Here is a 25,375-nt window from a genome sequence, read left to right on the forward strand (position 1 = left end):
TAACATTAATGGCAAAGCAGCTATATTTCTATCAATCAAGTATTATGAGAGAAAAAACTGCCAGGAGAAACATTGTGATTTTTTAAGGCTAACTATTTCCTGTAGCTATTTCCTAACTCAAGAGAACAAATCACAACTAACAGAAGTGGCAGTGTACCACAAGGGAGTAGAGATGTATGGCCTAGGTTGGGCATTCCAGGATCCTTCTGGCTGCAACAAATTCCTAGGAGTCAGGAAGAAACACGGGTGACCAGCACAGATAAAAGCTAGCCAAAAGAAAGACAAAAAAAGTCTCCAGTTATGATCGCTAGGATTTTGTCTTCAGCAGCTGAGAGGGTTATTTAAGCCTTTCAACTTGTGTTAAATTTTGACACGCACCAGGAAACAACAATCTGAAGCTTTACACGGCAAGAGCTAAAAATCTCTTTCCACTAAAAGGATGCTTGCTCACTTTTCGCTTTCTCTTTCTTTCAACTGTACTCTACCATGTCCTGCATGCTCCCTTTCTTCCTCTTATTTACTCAGTAACACTGAAGCCCCTTTTTGATCTCAGCTGATTTCAGCCCAACATGCATGCAACAACTCCAAAAACACAGAGATCAGAGAAGTGGTATGTTTGCAAAGCAGCATACCTGTTAATTCTATTTGCATGCAGAATCCCTTCTCCTAATCTTCTGATGTGCAAAAGTACAAAGGTGGGGAAGGCCAAGGCGACGCCCACCTGGGGAGCGTTGGCAAAGCGCCCGCGAGCAGCGGGCAGACCCGCCCCCAACGGCCGCCGCCATCCCGCGGCCGGAGCAGCCACGACACTCGCCGCTCCGCCACGCCCTCCCCCCTCAGCGCCTCGCGCGCGGCGGGCGCGCCGGCGCATGCGCACAAGGACGCAGCCCCGCTCAGGCTTGTTTTGTTTGGCGCTTGCCAAAGGGCGGGACTGCAGCGCAGGCGCCCGCCGCGGCCACGTGACGTCAGGAAGCGGGTCCGGCGGTTTGAATCCCCGGGGCCGCAGGGAAGGCGCGCGCGCGCGCGGGGAGGTGAGTGGCGGGAGGGGTTGGTGCGTGCGCTTGCGGCGCCGGCGGTTTGTCCCGGCCGGTACCTGGGGGCGCGGCGCCGAGCCGAGCCGAGGTGGTTTGATATGGGCCGCGGCGAGAGGTGGGTGCGGGGCCTATGCTGCCTCGGCAGCTGGCTCGGGGGGGCGCGCCGTTCCCTGCGGCGATCCCCGCGGTGCGGCCGGTGGAGGCCTCTTTCTGCCCGTTGTCGGGCGCCTCCAGTGCTCCCGACACGCAGCCGGGCTTTTCGCTCCTGAGTGGAAAGTTAGGCGGGATGGGGTAGCCCTTGCGGTTCAGTTTGGTTTTGGTCTTCTCTCTTCTGCCAGGATGCTGGGAGCGTGCGGCATGCAGAGGTGTCACCAGGAAGCGCTAAAGAAGAACCGGGTGATGCTGGCGAAGCAGCTGGTTTTAAAAGAATTGATGGAGCATATGATAGAGAAAGACATCATCACCACTGAGATGATGGAAATGATACAGGTATACAGGTCATGCTCAGGTGCCGTGCTAGTTCTATTCCTAGTTAAGCTTAGCATCATTCTTGGAAGTGGTAATGTGGTAAAACTCATGTATGTGTTACCTGTGTGTTTTAATTTAATCACATTTGGAGAATGTGCACAGCAGCAAGGGGTGTGTTCACAACATGTAGGAGGTTCATAAGCCTCTCTTGGCAATATGGTTATGGTCTGAGATCTACCGAATCACTGAACTGCTTGGGGGTTTGTAGTTGTGAGAGGCTGCACTTGGTGAGTCAGGTAGTATCTTTCAGTCCTTAGTTGTTGTTTTGTGCCTCTTTTTTTCTTCAATTTGTAAAAGTGGGAATAATATCTATTTCCAAAAGAATCTTGTGAGAAAAAGTAAATGAATATATTATAGCCAGCTTATTGTGGCACTTAAGCTACTTTTATAGAAAGAACTTATTTCATGTATGTTTTGTAAATTGCTTGAAGAATTTCTGAAGGGAATGAGGAAATAACTTCCGGATGAATTTTGACTCTGTGTCAAAAAAATAGCACAAAATTTCTCCTGTGACGCATTGAGGATATCTACCAAGGCAGTCTTCCCTGAAATAGTTCCAATCCCTAGAGATAGAGGACAAAGATACAGGAAGATGTTGGAAGAGCAGAGGATGAATCAAGAACTGGTGGCGTATGGCTGGTTTGTAGGGATGTTCAGTTGTTGGCCTGCAGTCAGTCACTGAAAGAGAAACCCTCTTGAAGAGGAGACAGTGCTGGAAGAAACAGTCATTTGGGGAAAAATGCTGCAGTGGTTAATAAGATTTAAACTGAGAAAGAGAGGAAGAAGACTGAGCATTCTGCCCTCCAGGTATGGTTAGGTAAAAGGGGATGCAGCAATACTTTAGAGAGTACAGAGGAAGAAGGTGTTATGGTGGAGAAGTCAGGTAAGTGGAACAACTTTATAGGCAAATTGCATATAATACTATGTATACTCATAAGAAGTAGCTTAAATATGTGTGAGTAGCAACAGCAGCCTGAGCAAGAAAATAGCATAACTCAGTCCGCTGATAAAGAATATGAAGCTGGAAGTAACAGAGATAACAGAAGCTTGTTGGGGGGTGGGGCAGGAGAAAAGGAGGAGAACAGTGACAACTGGAACAGTAGTAATGCAAAATGTGCATTGCGCTAGAATGATAGAAATGAAGGTAGAGGTGGCAGGATAGTACTGATGATAACAATGCAATAGACAACAAATAAGCAAGAAATAACATGAATAAAATTGATCACTTGAATCAAAAACAAGTTGTCTTATCTTTTTTCATTTTTCTAGGGTAGTTCTGTGAATTTCTTATAATCTCCTGCACGCTGGGTCAAATGTGAATAAAGGTCTTAGGGATACCGTTCAGGAGAACCATTCTTGAAAAATGTATCATGACACTAATGGTGGACCTTAGTGGAAATAGGAAGAGACAAATGTCACTGTATTTGATAACAGAGCATAGGTTTTCCTAGATGTTGTAACTGACTGGTTCTGTGTATCCTTCCTCCAAACAAATAGTGGTGGAATGAAGAAGATCTGGATGACTTATTATATTATAAATCATCTTGTCTTAAAAACCTTTCAGTTATACTGGTCCTGTGTTGCTGCCATTTATATTAAATGGAAGAATAAAGAAATTGGTTCTGGAAACAGTGTATAAAAGTCTACCTTCTTTAAGTGAAGTACCCTAAGGAAAGTGAAATAAACTGAGAAGCTCAGGGAGCTGAAGAAAGCCTGAAATATCTTCAAATGTGGGCTGCCCAACTAATCCTGAATCCGTGTTAGAAGTAATAGAAAAGTGGGAGGGGAGGAGATTGTTGGAAGAGCAAATGAAGAGAAGGTGATTGAACTGGATGAAGCGCTGATAAGCACGTGAAGAGTAAATAAAGAGTTTATATGTGTAGACTGGGAATAATTAATAAATAGAAGCAGCTTTCTTTGCCGTCCAAAGAAGAAATGGAGAGAGAATAAGCACTGGCAGGAAAGAATTTGAGTGGAGGCTTCCTAAAAGATACTAGACAAAATGAATGTATTCAATTACATTCTTTTTTGAAAAGAACAAAGAGAGAATTTAGGTCTACTATGTAGTGAAGATGAGGTAAATCTAATAATTATCTAGAGGAGGGCCCAGAAGAGAGTTTTCAAACCCAAAGGCCAAGCAAAGGTGAAAAGTGAGAATAAAATGTGAAAGTGAAAACAGCCATTTCTAAGATGGAAGTCCAAAATCCACTTCGTGAGTGTCCTCTTGTCAGGATGACGGATGTACTTCTAGAGCTCTGGAACAGGACTTCAAAATAACAGTTATGGTAGCAAGGGTTTTGTTTTCCTTTTCAAACAACTTGAAGCCTCTATAATGTAATTGTGGGTTAGTAGATCATGGGGATAGGGGTATCTAAATGGTCTCTGTTGATTAGTAGATGACAATGGAGGGATCAGTGGCTTTGACAAAGTGACATAAGACTGATTATTTGTCAAGATATGCCTTGCCTCCTTAGATCTTGCATGTATATTCTGGCTCAATAACAAGACTAATACTATGGAATTTTTGCAAAGAATTGAATTCAGAGTATGTCATACAACCAGTCCATGTTTTACAGATTATCAAACTCATCCGTAGGTGTGAAAGTGAATTAAGAATGTACTAGAAAACAGAATGAAAGAAATCTACCTTAAGAAAGTTTTACTCCTAAATATTTGCTAAATGTTTTTTAGATCAACCCATAATAGTGGCATTGATGTAAAAGTTACATGAGGAGGTACTGCGCTTTGGGTATTTAGGGAACCATTGAGGAAGAAATTATGTCAAAACTGATTATTGTACATACAACTTACAGAATATGAACATTATGGAACTATCATAACTTTTCAATTAACCTTAAGGTCCAATTCTCAAGTCAACTCATGTTCTCAATTACGATTTCTGGCTCAGAGTCTTAGATTATGAAGGTGTACAAAGTGAAGAAGGTTCATGATCTTGAGCTTTAATGCTGTCATAAACAGCTGCTGGTCTATTAGAAGGGAAGAAATAATAGGTACTATAGAATATCAGCTGTTATTTTACTTAATTAGGGGAAATAAAATTCAGAGGGCTTAAAGCAAGATACAAATAAGTGGAGCTGGTTATCTTCTATGGACTAATGGAGAAGTGTTTACAGGAGAGATAGGCAAGTATTTTTATACTCACCTACGCTTTTCAAAAAAAGTATACTGTATGCAGTTCTAGTCAGCAGTGTTCTGAAAGACAAAATTTCTGTGGAAACAGGAAAGGGTTGTCAAATGGAAAGGGACATAGTTAGGAGGCTAAAAGAATGTGGCTTGTTTATTCTAGCAAATGAAGAGTGATTTATAAAAAGTGATTTGTTAAATAAGGGAAAGGACAGGAGAACGCTAAAGTCAAAGGACAGTGGCACTGCCAAAATAAATAATTATTAAACAGTCATGAATGAACCAAGTCTAGTGCTCATGAATAGGTTCGTGATCATTAGACCAGCATGATTTTGCAGTCTCCTTCTAAACAGTGTGATGGCACCAAAGCCAAACTATTTTTAAGACAAGCTTGATAAATTTCATAAAAGGGACTATATGATGTGAAATCTTCTGTAGCAGAGGTTTACATATCAGACTTGAGAATTTTTCCTGATCCTGTGTTCCTGTGATTGCTAATGTCTTAAGTACTGTTAGTTATTGGTTCTGTGGAACTTAGCAACCATTTCTTATCACCACCAAAAGAGAGATCTTAGGTTTAAGTGACGTTGTTAATGACTACAATTGTGAGCGTTATTGCCTTGGTTAACCAAAAAGTGTAGAATGAATTCCATGGAAGTGAAAAAACATACTTTTTGGTACATGATATTTCAGTATATGTCAGGTTTCACAGAGATGACTACTAGTTCATAAATTGCACAATTCTTGAGCAAATGTCCTGATGTCCTGTTAATACTCTAACAATTAAAACTTCCTGTGTATGTTTTGCAGGTGGGTGTGGGTGGGTGTTTTTTTTTTCTTCAGTGTTGCTTGTTACTGTTTATCACTTACTACGATAAATTGCTTCATTGCTCTAAATGTAACACTCTATACGTGTGTAGTATCTTTTTGGAATTAACTGCATAAAACAAATATTAACACTTTCTGAGGGATTTGTACATCAGTGCTCGAGACCATAAACAAGCTGGGCAGTAGTGGAAAATGTGGTTTTGGACTTTGTGTATTAAAAAAGGGGAAGTAGAAATTATGCAGACAGTAACTGTAAGTGAAAGTTTAGAGATGAGAGGATGTGTTACTGTGTGTGGTCATGTAAGAATTGCTGGCTTGCTATGTTGTCATATACTCTTCCATCAGGAACTAACATGAACAGTGAGGTGAAATGAACTAGGAAAAACTATTTAAAGGGATCTGGCCAAGCATGGTGATGGAACGTTTACTTGAAGAAAAAGGATTTGGGGTGTTTCTGTGAGTGTGGATTCTGTTTCTTTTCTGGATCTAGGCCAAGTCAGGGAGCTTCAGCCAAAATGTGGAATTCCTAAATTTGCTGCCCAAGAGAGGCCCTAACGCCTTCTCAGCCTTCTGTGAAGCTCTACGAGAAACTAAACAGCAGCATCTGGAGGAAATGATCTTGAAGACAGAATCCAACTTAAGCAATGGGATTTCAAAGGTACAACAGCTTTAAAAAGAAAGTGGATGGACTGACTGCATTTGGGATTGGGTATGAGCACAAAGGGATTTTTTTTAACTGTTTAAAGAAATGAGTGTGTACAAAGGACAGAGTGGGTTTTAGTAGTAAACTGAAACTTGCAATAGCCTGAGGTTAAAAAGCCGGGGGAAGGATTTGGGGAGGAAGAAAGTTTTCCCACATTTTTATTGATGTCACCAGGAACCTGAAAGCTGGAAAGGAAATATCGTTTCTAAAATCTTTCAATTTATGTGTTGAAAGATTCTCTGAGTAGAAAGTTACTAGTCTGGTTTGTTGAGGAAGAGAGGGACTTTTCTTTGCTAATTTTGTTTTTCATTTTCACCTTTTCATTATCTGCAGTTGTTAGCACTGGACTAAAGGAAGAATTTAATAAGAAGTCAGTATTCTCAGTGCATTGACAAAGATGGGAACTCACAGTAAGCGTATTTCATACTAAGGAAGACCAGATTTTTTTGATCAAAGAGGTTCCCTTATTAAAAATGTAGGCTTTCTCAGACTACTTTTTTTCCTTTTTTAAATTGCTTGTTTCTCTACAAACATGACGAAATTTTGATAGCAACCTCAAAGAAAGGAATCATTGGACAGATCAAGTTTTGGAAAAAAGTTCTGAGATTAAGGATGCACGAGGAGGATATGATACCTCAGTATAAAGTTTCCCTATAGCGGATATGGGTAGCAGTAGACATAAGCAAAGAATGGAAAGAATTTTGCATTGCAAAGTAATAATAATAATGCAGCTATCTTGTCATAATCTGTTCCATTTGGATGTGTATTATGTTTAAAGTCATTTATGTATGTATGTGAATATCTGTCTCTCTGTTCCATGATACTTACAGTCTTGTGCTATTTAAAAAAAAAAAAAAAAGATTTTGCTAATGATTTCATGGATTTATTGGATCTCTTGTAGCTGGAACACTGTTATAAATCGTATCTTCCACTCCCTGTCCATGAATCATGTAATTCAAAGAGACCACGCTGGATTGGTGAGTCAAACATAATACCATGAATGTTTGGATATTTGTTTGGTTGCCTCTTACGTCCTTAATACTCTATCATATCTCAATTTTAGATGTAAGCTTTCCACCACTTTGCTCATCCTAGTAATAGAAATTTGTTCATGGAATGAGTATTATGAACGGATGCTGAAGGCAGAATTAGGCAAGAACGTGATAGTGGAAGAGCATAGTGGGAGAGCGAGCCAATCAGTTTCTAGTCAGCTTTGCTCATTTTAGTTCATTTATTCTTATAGGAAACTCTGTTGCAGAAGCAGAACATGTCAACTGTAAAATTTCAGATTTACAAAGATTTTTTTCTTTCTTTAAGTTGTGTAAGAAACAGTGCCTAACGTAGGTAGTACTAGAAGTTTGGGAAGATTAATACTGGTTCCTGGCAGTATTTCGTAATTTAGTCATACTTCCTTCTTAGCATATAAGGTTAAGTAGAAGGCTTTATGTTTGGTGTGTGGGCCTAAAACATATTTCTGTAGCTCTGAGTGCAGCAAAGAAGTGTTTTTTTTAAGTAGGTATTTGTGACTTAGATCAAGGAACTAGTTGTTGGAATGCATTGCCTTGCTAGTTGTTACGTTGTCTCTGGTAATACCTACAGTACTCCTTGTTCCCTGACCACTTCGTTAAATGGGTACTGGTTACAGGCAGCTCTTTCTGGTATTAAAGAAAAAATGTCCAGGTTTTAAAGGGTTTTTTTTAGGTGCAAAGGTTCTTTTTTTAGAGCAGATGTTCCTTCAACTGAGAGCACTATGTTTAAAAAGGCTGCAAATGGATTTCAAAGGCGATCATGAATGTTATTAGCTCAGTTTCTTCAGGACAGGAGAATGAGTGTTTATCTGCAAATGAAAATTAGTTGATTCTCATTCCCTCATCTGCCTCTGTCCAGAGGTAAGGGTTGTTCAGAGACAGATGAACTAAAAAGGGCATTGCCCTGTATAAAAGTTAGAAGCATCTAGTTTGAATACTTATATGGGTATTCAGCATAAAACAAGCAATGAAATTGTATCCAGTGAGAATAGGAGGTCTTCTTTTGAAAGAAAAGGCACTATTTTGTTTGACTATTTCTAGTAATAGTCAACCTCACTGTGAAGGAGATGGGATAGAGTAGAAAATAACAGAAAAACACAGTGCTATAATTTTAAGTGTGAATACTGCTTGCATGATCTGTACAACTGAATTTGCTAGGCTGCAATTAAAGTTAAACCCCAAATAGGGCAGCAAATTAAACCCCAAATAGGGCAGCAAATTAAAACTTATTGCTAATTAAAATATAAAAGTATAAAAAATAAGTATACCATTTCAGTGCTCTTGCTTTTTTCTGTTATGTTTCATAGTGTGTCTGTAGTCCCTGATCAAGCAAAATTTTTAGAGGTATGAATAGTATAATACAGGAACATGCCTAAAAGCACATGCTTAAGATTTTGTGGCTTAGCATCTTAATGCAGAGGCTTTGCGGTTAGGATTTTGTTGTTGTTGTTATTAATATGTATGTTTCACGCAGAACCAGTGGAACATTCCTGGGATAATGGAGATGGTCCCCCGATTCCTCCAGTGAAGCACTGCACTCCGCAATTCTATCGTGATCACCAGCACTTGGTAAGCAGTTGATAGACAAAATCTCCTAAAGATGTGGAGCGTTTGGATACATCAACTGAAACAACACTGCTTACTACTTGCATGGAAGCAAATGCTTCACTGCGATGTGGATTAGTGCTGTGCCATCTGCAAAACTGAAGCGTTACCAGTCATGTTCCATTTGATGTAGCTCCTGTTTCTAAGTGTAAAGCAATTTTGAGAAGTGCTGTAACTCTGTACATATCTGTGTGTGGTTTTTATTCATAAAGAACTTTTTGAAATGTCTTCTATTTTGTTGCTCTGTGTTTGTAGGCTGCCTATATTACTACCTCATGTTTATCTATGTGTATTCTTATCTACTTTCTCTCTTGTTCCTCTGTGCACTGAAACACTCTGCAAATGATTGTAATATATTAGGACTGTGTTTCAGCTTGCTATCAAAGTCTTGGCTGTTTTAACTGCCAGCTGGCTTAGGAAGAGTCTCTCCTTTGACTCAAGAAGCAGAGCAGGATTCTGTGCTGTACCCAGTAGAATTTGAATCCTCTTCTATAGTTATAGATATTGTGTAGACAGTGTACCTATTTTTTGTTTATTCTGTTGGTAAAGCATAGATTGTGATGGGGTGGGCCTAAGGAAGATTAATCATTTTGTGTAGCAGGGCACATTCTTTTAGTAGAGATACACAATGTGGTAACGCTTAATGCTTCTATTACAGATTATACATGCAGCAAAACAGATTTGTTAACTGTCTGTTGGGGAGACCTAATTGGGGTGCATCAGTATGGGCCCAACTTGCCTACTTTTACATCTGTCTGTGCTTGGTATCCTCTTTCAGTATTAAACTTCTTTTCCAATTTAAGGCAATGTTAGTAACCAATTTATTATTAGTTTACTGTTGTTAGAGTGGGAGGGGCAAGGAGGGAACTGAGTTCAAAGACACCCTCCTTAAGTTAGTTTTTTTTTCTATTAACGTTTTTTGGCAGCTTCATAACTGTCAGAATCAGTGATTGACAGTCTCTTGCTGTTGCAAGTGCACTCGCGTTATTTTACATTTTTACCTGCTCCAAACAGCAATTAAGAAGTGTTATCTAAAAGTTACATAATATTGTCCTAAGGTTGTTGATGGGTATGACCAAAATACGTAGGGTCATGGTGGGAGTGTGTTTGGGGGAAGAGGAGGGAAGGGAAGTTAGCAAGACCTAACAATTTGAAATGTAAAATCTATATTTCTTTTAAAAGGAGAAGTAAGGCAAGTTATTACAACATCTTAATAATGGAGTGTTACAGGGACATCAGCTGCAGAAACTTGCAGGAAGAGTTGCCTTAGGACCCTTTGCAATATAAACATTTGCTATACTTAAAAAAAAAAAAAAAAAAAACACACACACACACACACATTTCTAAAATTTAACCTTTGCTGCTTTTGTGCCTTCTCAAACTAGAAATCTTGCACATTTTCAGTAATCAAACAGATATGTAGAGATTGCTATTCTGTTCTGAAACTGTAATATTTCCCTGTGCAGGCTAAATTTACCTGTTTTTAATCTTCTTTGTTCTTCTCAGGCATACAAACTGATATCAGAGCCACGAGGCTTAGCACTTATTCTCAGCAACGTGCATTTCAGTAGTGAGAAGGACTTGGAGTACCGCTCAGGGGGAGATGTAGACTGTACTGCACTGGAGATGCTTTTCAAGCATCTTGGGTACCAAGTGACTGTCTTTCATGATCAAACTGCACAGGTAAGTGGGAGATTACATACTTCACAACAAGTATTATTATGGAGCAGACGTCTCCTGTGCTATAAATTTGATGTATTTGTTGGGTTTGTTCCATAACAGGTGGGCCATTTCTATTTATCCTTGTACGTTCACCCATTTTCCCTGTGCAAATCTGGGAAGCATTAAACGCTTCTTTTCTCTCTTCCAGGAGATGCAGAATGCATTGCAGAGATTCTCTAAGCTGCCAGATCATCGAGATGTGGATTCCTGCATTGTAGCCTTACTTTCCCATGGTGTGGAGGGTGGGGTTTATGGCATTGATGGCAAACTACTACAGGTATATTCTTGTGATCTGATGCATTCCAGATTCTGTTGTTACTTTCCAAGACATAAAGAGAAAAAATTAGGAAGGGAAGTGATGGGGAGACTGAGGATCTACTTTTTTAAAAAAGGAGAAATAAGAGCTTGTGGGAAACAAAGCACGGAGGTGCTGTGAGAGGTCTGTAAGATAAGGAATGGTGTAGAAATGGGGCAGACAGGAAGCAATTAGTTCATTCTCTCTTCCCATACAAGTACTATATCAAATGAAACCAATAGTAAGGTTGAAAATAAACAAAAGGAGATGTTTGTCACACAGTGAATAGTTGACCTGGGAAACTTCTTACAAAAAGGTGTTAAGAACACAAAATGTTTGAGTTCAAGAGGAGACTGGACATCTTTGTAGGTGATACTGAAAGTTACGAAATACATAGAAACCACATCCAACTCAAAAAGTTCCTGAGCTAAAAATGTTTAGAGGCTGGGAGGAGAGTATTAGTGCGATCTGTCAGGTGTAATTGCCCTGCTTTTATACTCTTTCCTAGGTATTTGTGTACGGCCACTGTCAGATGCAGGATACTGAGCTGGATGGACCTGTGGTCTGACCAGTGTGCCTACTTGGAGGGGAAATAAATAAGTGAGGTAAAGGGGAAAATATCAAGTGTAGTGAGGTAATAACCAAAATACAGTGAAACAAAGCGAGCCATTTGGGTTGCAGTTTACAGAAGGCTGCAGTGAAGAATACTTACCTTCTTATCTTCTTTCTTCTCTTAGTTGCAGGAGGCTTTCCGGCTCTTTGATAATGCAAACTGTCCAAATCTCCAGAATAAGCCCAAAATGTTCTTTATTCAGGCCTGCCGGGGAGGTGAGTGCCCAAATACTGAAAGCCGTGTATTTGGCATGCCATTAAGGTTCATTTGCACACATACACACCCTCACATTCAACTTGCTGTCAACTCTCCTCTTTGCTTCTCTCAGGTGTAAGTGGAACCCATATTCACCTCCCTCTGCCCTGCTGCTGCCACTGCATCTGTTGCTCTGTAAGTGTCTTCTGCTCTGCATGAGGTGTGTGCATTGACTTGCAGACCCCAGAGCACCTTAGTAATGGAAAGCCCTATCATCTCCCGTATCATATACTGAAGCTTTCTCTTGCCATGCCTGCAATAAGGGTAGCGTAGCGATGCCTATGGTGTTCTAATTACAGTACAGCATGGAGTGCTACATTAGCACTGAAGTCTTGTCTGAGGTCCTGTCTTTCTCTTGATCCTGGATGTGTTGCATCTCTTGTGGCCGTGTTTCTTGAGCTATCAAAGTTGGCTCCAAGTCCCTTTTTTTTTTTTCCCTCCCACCCCCTTTCCTGCTCTCTCGACCTTCAGCTAACCTTTCCTTATGCCCTTTTTCCCATACTATTGCAGTTTCAGAATTCTTTTAGAATTCTTTCTTGAATTCTTATAGACCTGTGGCTTTTTCCACTCTTCCTGTTCCTATTGTTTTTTTATCATTTCTGCTAACTATTTTGCTCCTTTTGTAGCTAAGTATGGCATGTAACAAACTAGCTTTCAGATTTGCTAATGACTAAATTTTTCTCTGAAATGTGTGCACTTTTTGAGCACTGCTGTGAAACTGCAGATACTCCAAAGAGAAGTTCTGTCATGGAAAACTTTTTTTGTTCTCTTGTGATAGAGAAGCCTGGAATATCCTTTCTAGTGTGCATGCTTTTTCCCTTTCTTCTCCTTTTCCCCTCACAATTTCCTGCCTTCTTTTCCTTTTTAGCTAAGCTTTATATTTTGTATTCCACCCAGACACGTTTCATTCAACTGTTATCTACACAAGTTTAATTCTATTGCAGAAAAATTCTGATCTCTACAATAAAAATATTTTAGGTATCAATAAAAACACTTGGTCCTTTTAGCATTTGGGAATATTGTAATATGTGTGTTTATGATATGGATTTAATGTGGTTGTTTCCTTATGTTATTTAGCCATCAGATATTCTTGAACTGAAGTGAATGTGCGGTCTCGTATCAGTGTGGAAATAAGTGTAATAAGCCAATATTGGCAGCTTACCTAGTTGTTTGTTTGACTGTAATTATACCACAGTTGTTCTGTCCACATAAACAAATCAGGCTTGGCCTTCCTTTTCCCGAGAATGTTTCAGTTAAAAAAGAGCAAGAAGCTTTCCATACAAAGTCCTGTAAACTGGTGAGCTGGGATATTGCAATAGGCAAATGACTGAGACTTGAGCAACTGAAAGGGAAAAATCTTTCAGTTTAAAGAATAAACTGCCTTTTATGAACCTTTCTTGTAAACCTTCATTAATAGTTGGAAGGTAAAGCTATTTGTGAATTGATTGAGCTACCAACAAAAATGTATAGTTTCTCTAGTTAGCATTCAAAGGCTAGACTAGCCAATTCTGCTTTCTTAAAAGTTTTTATTTAAAAGGCTGTGAAAGTAGACTGAGGGATTTTAGATTAGTTCTGAGCATCTCAGTCCCATGCAAGTTAGCTGTAAACAGTTGAAACAAAATGGAAGTGCATAGGTTATTTTTTCTCCCTAAATATTTGTAAAATCCTTGTCTCTCTTCTATTAATAGCACATTCAAAAATGTAGGTAAAGAAGAGTGGGTACGGCCTACTTAATTTCCAAAGAGCCTTTTGCCAGAGTAGTCCACTTATTGTCATAGATCAAAAATTGGCAAGAGAAAGCAATGGAAAAAGACAAATAGTCAGATTTCACTTCATTTCAGAGGCTTCAAAACTGGTTAGCTGCTGTGTTTAAAATAGTAGTTAATTTGGAAAAGTGAAGAACTGTTGCAAATGGTGGCAGATGTGCAATTGGCCGTTATTTAAATCAATCAGGGCAAGAAGGGTCAGTGTGAGGAACTTCAGGGAAATACAAACAGGCTGGATCAGTTTGGATGCCAGTTACTGGTGATATAAATAGACATTAAGCATTCAGAAGAATGACTTGTTGGTGTTAGTTGTTTACACTTTTCAGTTAACATTGGGAAGTGAACCGGGATAGTATTTGAAGACAAATCCGTGATGACTTCTACTTATTCTGAAGCTTTGATCAAAAACGCTTTGACTTTACACTTTATGGGATGATGACAGTGTGGATAATATAGCTTCATTTTAAAATTACTTGTGTCTTCTTATCTGAAATAACATATATTGTGAATAGTACCCTAAATGTTTAAGAAGACATGGAATTAAAATGGTTTGGACAAGTGTGAGAAAAATCATGAAAAAAATGGTGAAAACTCAAACACTTATATTGCTTCCTTAAAGAGTGGATGAAGGAACATGAAGGAGGTGCTCATTAAATCTTGAGCTATAGCGCCTTAATTGTTGGCTAAATCTAGCCTGTAAGGCAGTCCCACTTCTTCTTTTATTTTGAAGGAAAAGAAGAATGACCTTGCCACCCTATGAACTAAATATCTCCTGTGGATAATTATGAGCTGCCACCAGCATCACTGCTTATATATGGGAAAAAGGGTTAGAAATGCGTTTCTTAGGCACAACCTAGCAACTAAAACCTAGAGCCATCATAACCAGAAGGCCTCTGAAGTGGATACTTAACACTTTCTAAACCTAGGATCTGGCCCGTGCCATTAGGAAGAAAGGAGAATAAGAGATTTTCATCTTATAACACAAGAAGAAAAGGACAACATTATATAGAAAGCCTATAAAAGGTATTACTAATGTAGTTTCATTTTTATTGCAACATTCCTGAACTGTTAAAGTTACTGCAACCAAGTATTCCAGTTATAATAACCAGTTATTCTAGATTAAAATGGAAACTGTTAACAACCAACTGAGACTATCCAGAATTGTCATAATAAATCTAATGAATCCTAGAAAGGACATTTAATGTTCTCCAGGTTTTAAATTAATGTCCACATGTGCTGGAGATCTCTACCTTTAGTATTTGAGGTCAAATTATTTTGCATATTGCAGAATTTATGCTTCTCATTAAAGCAAGTGATATTATAGTCAGGATTTTGAACTAGCTGAGTTATTTGGTCCATGTTTTTTGATTTTTCTTGTATGTATCTTAGAGACTAAATTTATAGTTCTCATTTGAGTTCTGTAATAAGTTGGTAGTTAGCATTGCAAACTGGACTAGACACTTTTGCAACTTCTACAATATCAAAAGTGGAAAAGAGAAACTTTTAGGCTAGGCCTCACATCCTTCCATGCTTCATGAAGAACTACCAAAAACTTCTGCTTTGTCAATTGCCCCTCAGTCTGCATAGGAAGGGAGGGTAGAAAGTCTCCATGCTGATTGGATTTAACAGTCACATCAGGTTGAGCAGGTTCTGCACTTGTTATCTGCATTAGTTTGTGCAGAAGAACTTGCAGATAACTTTTGAAAACAGCTGAAAAAGCTAATAGTTCATGCAAAAGCTGCCTGCTTCACAGCAGTTGTGGGATTGCTGACCAGGACCCAAAGATATTGATGGAATACAAGAAAATTACATCCTAGAATTTAGGATAATTTCTCCCCTTCCTTTTTTTCTCCTCCCCCACCATGTTCCCCCAGATGAGACAGACCGGGGAGTAGATCAAAGAGATGGGAAAGAATGGTCAGATTCCCCAGGCTGTGAGGAAAGTGATGCAAACAAGGAAGAAAATCTCAAGCTACGTCTGCCTACATGCTCTGATATGATCTGTGGATATGCTTGTCTGAAAGGTACTGGGGATGGGCCCTAATTCTTAGGGCCTAAGGAGATTGTGTTTGTCTGTCTTCCCCCAGGAAGTTCATCATATACACTCTTTATTCCCAGGCACTGCTGCCATGCGAAACACCAAGCGTGGATCCTGGTATGTCGAGGCTCTCACTTCTGTGTTTGCAGAAGACTCCCGAGACACTCATGTAGCTGACATGTTGGTGAAGGTGAGCTAGAGTATCTTTCCTGTCCCACACTTACCAGGTTTCTGAAGAGTCTTCCATTGCTTCAACTTGCTAGGATTAATATGCTCTTAAAGCAAGTGTTCTTGCCCTATTCTTTGCAAAATTACTACTTTCTACTCCATTAATATACAGAGAACTTCTTGTTATTTTTACTGCTAGCAATTAGGTAGAAGTAATGGTACAGTTCCACAGCAGTTTAATCAAAGTAAAGAATGGTATGTTTCTTGTATGAGACTTTCTCTTGTACTTATGTGACCACCTGGTGAACTTATGAGGAGAATTAATCTGGCTTACAAGGAATCACTTTTCTTGTATAGTGATAATTTTATTTTTCAGGTCAGTTCATTCTCTGAAGTGACTCACCACATAGCCGTGCAAGCTATGTATACAAGGGACTACTTGATAAGTCAAACAAAGTAACTTACGAGTAAGGCAAGTGATGACACTTTCCTTTACATCTGTCTTATTAATCCTTCCAGTTTTCTTTTTTTCTCTCACATTTAGGTGAATAGACAGATCAAACAAAGAGAAGGTTATGCCCCAGGCACAGAATTCCATCGCTGTAAGGAAATGTCGGAATACTGTAGCACGCTCTGTCGGGACCTTTACCTGTTTCCTGGCTATCTGGCAAGAAATTAACCCTGCCAGTTCTCTTGGAAGAGTTATACTGCCAAAGCTGAACTCTGAGTATGGATGTCTACATTTTTCTTCTTATGGGCTTTGATACCAGATGCCCAAGCAAGGGATGCTTGTTTGTGTCTGGTCAGGCCAATTCTTGAAGTTCTTTTTCTAAAATAATCTAGCAACTATTGGTAATCTGATTAAATTCAGGGTTTAAAGCTCTAATGTCCTGGCTTATTCCATATATAGATGGAATAGATGTATAGATGTTGGCGAACAGACAGAACTGAAACTGGGAAGAAGTGGCAGCATCCTTTGGAAGGAGACAAAGGCATTTGCAAGCAACATGAATGCAGAAAAGGAAACTGACTATTCATATAGAAAAGTATTTCTAAAAGGAAAATTATTCCTAAGTTGCTATTTATGCTTTTATGTCAAAATTTTAAAGTAATTTTTGCCTGGTTCTTCATGCAGTACAGTTAGATCCTGTGCACATTAGAAAAGGACTCCCTTGTGAAAGAGAACCCTTCTCCTTTCTAAAATGTTAGTGTTTTCAGTATTTGGCACTTCACAATTCATCTTGATCACTTAAAGTCTGATTTTGCACGTGTTCCTTCTGTAGCTAAATTATCAGAAGAACCACAAGACATCCCAGGTTAGCAGGAAAGCAAATGGAGACCCAGGACTCCCAGTACCCAGGAGTGGGTCTCCATAAACTGCCCCAGAAATAGTTAGAAATTAGCTAGAAATTCTAGATTAAATTAGTTAGAAATTCTAGGTTAGTTCCGCTTAGTCCCAAATGTAAGCAACTGTGTAGAGTATCACTTTGATGAATTAGTTTGCCATTGTAGCTACATGTCACAATAAATACAGCATTCAGACACTCCACCTACTTCTCAGCAGTCTATAAATTGAGCTATACAACTGAAACCCCACAACCTCGTACAAAAGGATGTCTTGGCTTTTGTTTAATTAACAAAAATAATCAAGGCAGCTCTTTACAGTCTAAGCATGTTGCTTGGATTATTCATCAATGCAGTTTGTTTCCCTTTCATTTAAAAGGGAAGCATTTTACATTATAATTACCCTCATTCCGTTAATTTTCTTACTTCAGCCATTATAATTTAAAGCTATTTGTTTAGCTAATACTGTTTGCAAAATGTTACTGTAACTGGTCAATCAGAAATGTAGTGGCATAATCCATCACTTCTTTTGGAAGTTTCCTACGCGTTCTCTTCATACTGTAATTTGCCTCTTGTGTCCTGTTTCAGTTGCTGCCATGTGATGCAATGGGGGAGATGGGCGTTATTCTGTTTTGTGGTAGCCTAAATCCTGATATACTGGATTACATACGGACTACAGTCTGTATACTTGAGTCTCTATCTTCTCTGTTCTGTCACAGTAGGGTGACAGTTCCTGGCTTGTTCTTTAAGCGTGGCTTTTTTTAATCTATGTTTCAAGATAGAATTATGAATAGGAAGCACAAAGGGATGCAGATTATCTTGCACAAAACATGTAGTAAACAGATCAAGGATCATACTTGCCAATGGATGCCTTACTCTGAAGTTAAGATACCAATTTAGGGCTGTTGTTTCTCCCTGGAATATAAACATTTTCTTCCTGAGTGCTCCTTCTTTGAAATGGTGCAATATTGTACAGATATGTGTATTGATGAAGTGCTCCAGCTTTCTGTATGATTGCATCAAGTTGCATTATCACTGCCACTTTCGTATATACTTTTTGTATACCTGTATTTTACTGCCTTGAGGTGTCAAAATAAAGAACTCTTGTTTGATTAATCTGTGCCATATCTTCCATTTGGAGAACTATATCTCTGCACAGAAATTGAACTTCTATATAAGGAGAATTTTGCATAATGTCTTAAGATAGTATCTCCCAAAGTTCGTGTTTCTTTTTTTATTTTGTTACATAGTTACTACTTTGAATGTGGCATGCCTATTCTGACAGAACACATACATCCTTGCACCAGTGCTCAGTCAGGAAGGAATGTGGGTTGTTGGGTACCCAATACATCGGGTCCTGTAAAATCTTGAATAAATTCAGGATTATTAGTGTATCTTTGTAGGAAAACTGTGATTAAATCCCAGTTGATTATGCTGAGAAAGTAGACATCGAGAGTGTCTTAATTATTCTCTGCTTTCATAAACCTGTTTGGGTGAAGTTACAAGTAATGGAAACGTTGCTCTGAGTGTATTTTGCTGTCACCGTATATCATTGCCAAAACAAGATACCATCTTTTTACCAAATTCATGCAATCGTGTGTTCCCCTGAACACTCAGATGGTGCTTCTAGGATGCAAATATGGAAGCTGAAAGAAACCAAGTCCTCTCATGAGTAAAGAGTATCTTTACTCCAGATACTGGTCTCTTTTACTTTTGAGTTAGTTTCAAGAAGAAAATAGGCAAAATACATGTATCCTAGTGTTGTAAGGGGGGGCTTAAATTGTGAACACTACCAGGTAGCAGATAATTGGGTGTATGTGTGGGTGAAGGTCTGAAACTGAACTTTTGAGCTCTCAGCCAGAAGCCTGCTGCTTACTAGCTGTTACCAGTTTGGGCTAGTTGTAAATTTTGATAACACCTGAACTAAATAAAAGTTACTAAATTAAAAAAGAGACATGAGACAGATCTACCAGTTGGGAGACTGATCATGTGTTGTGCTTCTGCATATAGGCTATTTAGATTGGGAAAATTTGGGGCTTGGTGTTCCAGAAAGAAGAGCTGGTGCTGAAAACAAGGATTCCTGAAAAAATAAGGGGTCTTGGAAAGGGGAAGGAGGCCCAGAAAGAAGGTGAAGGTTCTGGCTGGAGGAAAGATCCTGGAAGTGGGGGAAGATCCAGGAGGTCAGAGAGCTGCACGGAGATGAATGCAAGGAGGTACCCAGGGACCTTGGCTGGTAATGCCTGAGACAGTTAACTGCGAGCAGCTGCAGCACAGAACCAACACCACTTTTTGCCCCACCTTCACAGATCAGAAGTGATGTCCCTGCTGGGAAGGGAAGTCAAGATGTAGGGAATGTAGCACTGAGGGGGAGCCAAGGGTAAAAGCTCTATTTTTGGTTCTTAAATAAACCCCAGTATCCAGATGTACTACAGGTTGTCACTTACTCTGCGTCACCTGTGACACCTAGAAGGCTCTTTCTTCTGAGCTCTGTGTTTATGGACAGAGATACGTTAGTATTTCAGTAATGCCAAATGCTGGTACAGGAAATCTAGTAATTGTGTGGAATAGGGGAATCACCAACATCTACCTGGGCAGGAAGTGTGGTAGTAGTGTAGAAGATAAAGTAAACAAGATGTTTTCATTTTTAAAGAAGTAAGCTTTAAACTACCAACATAGTTTAATGAACAAGTTAAATAGGTGGGATAGCAAGGAAGTATTGACCACTTTACGTTTTGGCTTAAAAGGTAAGAAGAACAATGACAAAAGTTTTGTTTTGTTCTATTTTATTTTGTGGAAAGGCAAGTGAAAACAGTGAGTAGAACTGGATTTGGACCGGTTATTTTAGAAATCCAAGTTAAATGAAAATCACTCTGTTAGTGGAACGATTCAGAAAATGAATACAACTGTAGTAATTTCAAACTGATTTTGTTTCCCCATTTGTCCTTACAAAAAGTGATAGATACTTAAAGGATTTGACTTTGTAATAATAGCCACTGACCTTTTTAAGGAAAGTTAGGATGCACAGAATGGTATTGAAAGAAGGCGCGCTTCCAAAACATGAAAAGATTTGTCTGACAATCTATAAAACATCTTGTAAGATAAAATTTATGCCTAGCTGAGACTCCTGCTGTACACTGTTGACATATTGGAGGCAGCAATGTGTTGTCATATCCTTGTCATCAGAGTATGAGAATTCTTCACTACATCACATCATTAAGTTACTAAGCTTAATGGAATACAATAAAAGAAAATATTGTCTATGTAATGGATCTTCTTCATTACACAGTCACGATGTCAGTAGAGTATACATATAGAAGAAAAAAATGCCTTTTAAAGGGGGAGGAATGATACAAGAATCTCCAGAGAAGTTATAATCAACCATTAGGCATTATCAGCCTTGGTCTAATTTAGCTTCACGAGGAACGCTTTTAATGCTATTTGGCCTAGTGTTGCGTCTATTGGCAATTCGTCTTGTGGTTGCTTCTTATAAAGCGTCAATATTCTCTTGTTGCCATTCATCTACATTTGGTGCCTTGCTTATGGTCACTGTTACCTATCACTTAAAGTGTCTAGACTCTTTTTGCATTAACTATTATGCCTGTGTGCACAAATTCTTAAGAAGACACCTCCTGTGTAATTCACTATGTTTTTTCAGAGAATTCAGAGTTACATTCACGCTTCTCTACCTTGCAAAAAATAACTGGAATCCTTGTTTTTTTAGGCTCGTAGGCTTGACTTTTTTTTTTTAATCACTCCTCACTTTGGGAGGATCTCTATATCACTAAGGATGTTTCAAAACTTAAAATTCACTTCTTCTGAGGATGATGGGAAAAAATTTTAGAAGGAAAGTTTGAAATAATCTATAAGAGTTCAAATAGATAGAGCTTGGCTGAGTGCTGGTTACGCCCAGTGGATGAAGATTTGTGAAGGTGTAGATATTGGGAAGAAGAGAATTTTGCCATGGTGAAGTATTGTGCCCAGAGAATCAGGAATAATGGGTATACTTGAGACAAATTGTGTTAAATGTCAGGACACCATGCACTTTAAATAAGGAATAGTCTTCCAAGGACTTCTGTGGAGAGTTTGCCCTTTTAGGCATTGACACTTCACAAAGTTGTCCCTGAAATAGGTTGTTGTAAATAATTCTTCTCAAGTTGCAAGAAGGTTCTCTCGTCTCTAATTTTGGCCATTCTTGAGTTCCGTCCTCTTCTTCCCTAGTCTCTCTGTCATCAGCCCCCATTCTCTCTATGGTCCCACTCTTGACCACTTCCAAACGCAGTGAAGAGTCATACTGCCTGAGAAATGAGAGGGAAACCTCACCACCTGTTAATTTACTGAGCTGTCCCAGTGCCAGGGCAACAGAGAGATATTAAAGCAGGGAAACGGCTGCTGTGTCCAAGCACAGATTGAACAGGAGGGGGCAGGGAGTCTCTGGTTACACTCTCCCTCTCAGTCTTTCCCTAGCCGGTAACCTTCCCTCTCAGGGTGCTCTGTGGGCTTTTCGCTGAAGCCTTGCGTCTGCTTCACATAATTTTGCAGAGGGGACCAGAAGGGAAGATATTGCCCTGAACAACCCCTGCTCCACAAAACGTTACTTCTGGAGATATGACTGGGGATGCCTCTCCAACAAAAACATTCCGATACCAGCAAACTCTGGTGAGTACAATACCTGCAGGAGGACAGATAATTCCTTACAGGACAGCTGTTCCCTTCTCTCCTTAAGGGGCTAAACAACTTCTTTCTTTACAAATACCCTTCCCCATTTGTTTTAGGAAAAATCTGTGACAGTTTGGCCTGAGCAGGTGACGCAGTACTCAAAGACAGTACATTCCTCTCAAAGAGAGAAATTAGGCCATATTCTCTTTTTTCGGTATGAAAATGGGAATAGTCCCTAACCTCCAAGGGTAACAAGTTTATATCATTGAGTTCACTGGACCAGAAGAAAAAAAAATGCTGGACAGACTCAGGGGCTGTAAGGGGTGCCTGGTCTGCAGAGCTGTACGGAAATGCAATTGCTGGTTGTGAGCTGATTTCCTTTTTCCAGACTACTACAAATAACCTGGATTCTTGTTCTTCCTTTCTTCCTAGAGCTACAGTGCCCTCTGTCTCTTAGGCCCTAACACCTTTCACTGCCCTTTCTTACAGCTCCTACAAGAGGTGGTTAAAATTCTGTCCTCAGTCTGCCCTGAGAGCACAGACTATATTGTTCTACAATGTGTTTTGGGCATATTTGAGAGGGGTCCTGCAGTGCTTTGTTTTATAGGCATTGGATGGAGACTGGTGCCCCACTTTCTTGTTCAAGTGCCTTAAGAGATTACTGCCAACTGGGAGAAATAAGACTAATTGCATCTCTTCATGACTCCTCAGATTTCTCTGGACAAGCTGAGGCAGCAGATTGCACTATACCTCAGAAACCACCTCCTTTGATATTTGAAGTGAGAATTAGCATGATCCTCTCCAGTTTGACTAAATAGCATGAATAGAATCCTGGCCTCTAAAAATGAATGATGGTACCTGTTTGTACCAGAGCATGCAAAGTTTGGGTAGCGATGTATGGAGACAAATAAGACTGTGATAGGGCTAATGAGAGCGAGATTTCATCTTTGAGTTACTATAAAGAAAGATAGATACCCTTTTAATATAAGGTAAAACAACTGGTTTATGCAGGAGATTATATGGTTGCCTGTGGGAACAGCAGGCTGAGTTGAAGACCAAGACGGTACCTTTTAATCCAGCATTGTCTGGATTAGAGCATTAAGTCTTGCTCTTGTGTTTAACCTACTGCCTTGCAGATGAATGAAGAATTATCTGATTTTTAGTGTCACCCTAGAACTCTTGATGACTGAAAACTTGATTTCAACCCTGAAATATAACTGATGTAAATTTTCTGGAGCTCCATGAAGGCATACCACAAGCAACCACCATCTTGCTATTCCAGCTCAATAGTGTTTTACTAAGAATACTGTTAATCATGGATAAACGCAAAACTTTTAGTTCTTTAACAACAAAAATGTGCAAACTGAGAAGCAGAGGTTGAGTTTTTGAAGAGTGTGCAGAAAAATACCAATAAGCTTGTCAAGTTGTGGCCCCCTGAAGTCCTGTATTCAGTTCCTTACTCTAGTGTCTATTGGTATAACCAGTGCTTAGATTAGACAGAGTAAGTACTGTCTTTTTTCCTTCTCTCTCCCCAAGACCGCAGTACCTCAAATTCCATTCAGTGAAGTAGCATAGCTTCAGGAGCTTGGGTGTAGGGGGTGATCTCTTCCCCACAGATGCTAATAGCAAAGGCATTCTCCAAGGGGAATGGGATTTAAATCCCTTGGGAAAAGCAGGAAATTGAAATCAAGTCACCCACATCCCAGATAGGCCTTATGATCAGGACACAACTATGCTACCACCTATTTCATTAAAGAGGTGGCTATAAATTTAGGAATTCTTTGCAAATGATCATATATTTGAGTCCCTTAGGGATAACAGACAAAGAAGCAGCTAGTTAGCGGATCAGTGCTAGCTAGGTGCTGAATTGCTAACCTTGATGAAGGATAAAGAGTACTCTGCATTCCTCAAAACAAGAAGAAATGAGGAACAGTTATAAGGATTAAGCAGCAGGTAAACAGGGAACTGTAATTCTGGATGAACATGCCTCAAGTGGATCTCAAACAGCAGCAGAGGGCATATGATCGCTGCTAAACTAATGCTACAAACATTAGTTTTCTTACAGAAAGCAGTCACATTCAAATGTCTGAGTCCATATTTATGGACAGCTGACACAACCACTCTGCTCCTCTGTTCTGTTTTTGAAGTGACACTATTTAGCTTCTGTTGTTTTTGTTGGGTAACATAAGTATTCTGTTAGAGGCTTTAATACTGGAAGTTGTCAGTCATGTAGCAATGTAAGTGGACTTTTCCCTTTAAAAATAATTAGAGAGAATGATCTGGTGATAGATCCTGAAAGGAGAGAAAAACTCTCTGGGCGTTTTGGCCTGTAAGTCAAAGAAAGAGGGTAAGGCATCTCCTGACCTCAAAGACTGTAGGAATTATTCCTATTTTTCTCTTTTTTAGAAAATCTATTGCAGTGTCACAATCCAATAATTAAGTCACTTATGAGTCCCTTATCCCTTGGGATGAGGAGAGATGGTAGATTGAGTAATTGCTGGCCAACCCTTTAGGCCATTAATCATCTACATAAGAGTGCTGACAAGTCAGTTGGCCACTTTCTGTCCTTAAAGCATCTCTGCTTATTTCTATAACATGGCCACTTTATTCCATTCCTCCCCTCCTGGCTCGTTCTTTTACCCATTTTTCTCCCAGATTGTCTTTTAGCCTTTTCTTTCCCAGGCTCCCAGTACCTCTTTGTCACTTCCCCTTTGACCATTCTCTTGTTATCCTCCAGTAACTTTCTCTCACTCTTGTCTTCTGCTGTGTCTCCTCAGTTTGTTTCTCTGCTGTTCCTGCTCTCCGTATATATGGAGCCAAGTGTTAGGTTTCACAGCTGTGTTTTTCTCTGTGCCCTCCTCACATCACCACCATTGGATTCTGTTCTAAAAATATCCCATGTGACTCTTTCCCTGTGCTGTCCTAAGCCAGTGGGGGGATTCTCCACAGCTCCCCTCCTCTTTCTTTTTGAAGATGTTGTTGGTCATACACAAAGTAATGTTAGAAGGGAGACCTGGGGAACTGAGGTCATGGGAAAGATCACTTGTGCAGAATCCTATTGCTAATTCCAAAGCTGCGGAGGACAAAATAGGCAGACAAATATAGGGCCAAGATCTACAGGGCAAGTAGTAAGCTGCTAACAGTGACAGTAGAAAAGAGAAAAGGAAGACTTCAGTTTCTTGCTCTCTGGCTGAAAGTGCAGTCATTTAGGAACATCATCTACTGCTATTAGGGAAAAAATTTTAGCTTCTCATATTGAGCCTTTGGGGAGGAGGGAGTCACATCTTGTACGCTGGTGGTGCTCACAGGGCAGCCTCTACTGAAACAAACAGTGGGGAGAAAAAAGGGGTCCATTGCCCCTTTTCTCAAAAATCAGACTGGTATTTTAACACTTACTGGAGGTAAAGGCTCCTTCCTTATCCACTCTGCCCTCTTCTTCCCCTTAGTTTAGTATCACTGTCACAGTTCTGTAGGCATATTTGAAAGTCTGCATTCACTTCTCTCCCCACTTCCTACTACCAGGATCACAAGAACTGATACCTTCCCTGCCAGAAATTTGCTGCAAAAATCAGATCTTGTCTTGGCTGCAGAGTATAAATACCTGAGAAAGGCAGAGGCCCTTCTACAATGTACATATATCAGTGTTAC

General features: G+C 39.7%; 2 protein-coding genes across 8 annotated transcripts in view; one reads left to right on the forward strand and one right to left on the reverse strand.

Annotated features, from left to right (window-relative positions):
* LOC104150735 (rap1 GTPase-activating protein 1) overlaps nt 1-844 on the reverse strand; it is a 69,561-nt gene extending 68,717 nt beyond the window's left edge. The window contains exon 1 of one of the 4 annotated variants that reach the window (XM_068956474.1): nt 633-766. The gene's annotated coding sequence lies outside the window, so the exon portion shown is untranslated. Of the gene's footprint in view, nt 1-632 lie in introns of all 4 variants that reach the window. The other 3 variants (XM_068956470.1, XM_068956463.1, XM_068956465.1) reach the window with 3 other exon arrangements.
* CASP2 (caspase 2) lies at nt 809-18,515 on the forward strand. Of its 4 annotated transcripts, none has more exons than XM_068956477.1 (11): nt 809-1,031; nt 1,373-1,523; nt 6,025-6,192; nt 7,139-7,214; nt 8,740-8,834; nt 10,377-10,553; nt 10,741-10,869; nt 11,625-11,715; nt 15,396-15,545; nt 15,640-15,749; nt 16,272-18,515. In XM_068956477.1, exons 2-11 carry the CDS (start codon nt 1,374-1,376, stop codon nt 16,404-16,406), a joined length of 1,281 nt encoding a protein of 426 aa, XP_068812578.1. In that variant the 5' UTR covers nt 809-1,031; nt 1,373; the 3' UTR covers nt 16,407-18,515. The 4 variants fall into 4 exon arrangements, with proteins under 4 accessions (XP_068812578.1, XP_068812587.1, XP_068812595.1 ...); XM_068956486.1 differs by having other exon boundaries at nt 16,247-18,184; XM_068956494.1 differs by having other exon boundaries at nt 980-1,149.
* Nucleotides 18,516-25,375: the final 6,860 nt, after the last annotated feature.

This window comes from Struthio camelus, chromosome 1, assembly GCF_040807025.1.
Source record: "Struthio camelus isolate bStrCam1 chromosome 1, bStrCam1.hap1, whole genome shotgun sequence".
Classification (NCBI taxonomy): domain Eukaryota; kingdom Metazoa; phylum Chordata; class Aves; order Struthioniformes; family Struthionidae; genus Struthio; species Struthio camelus.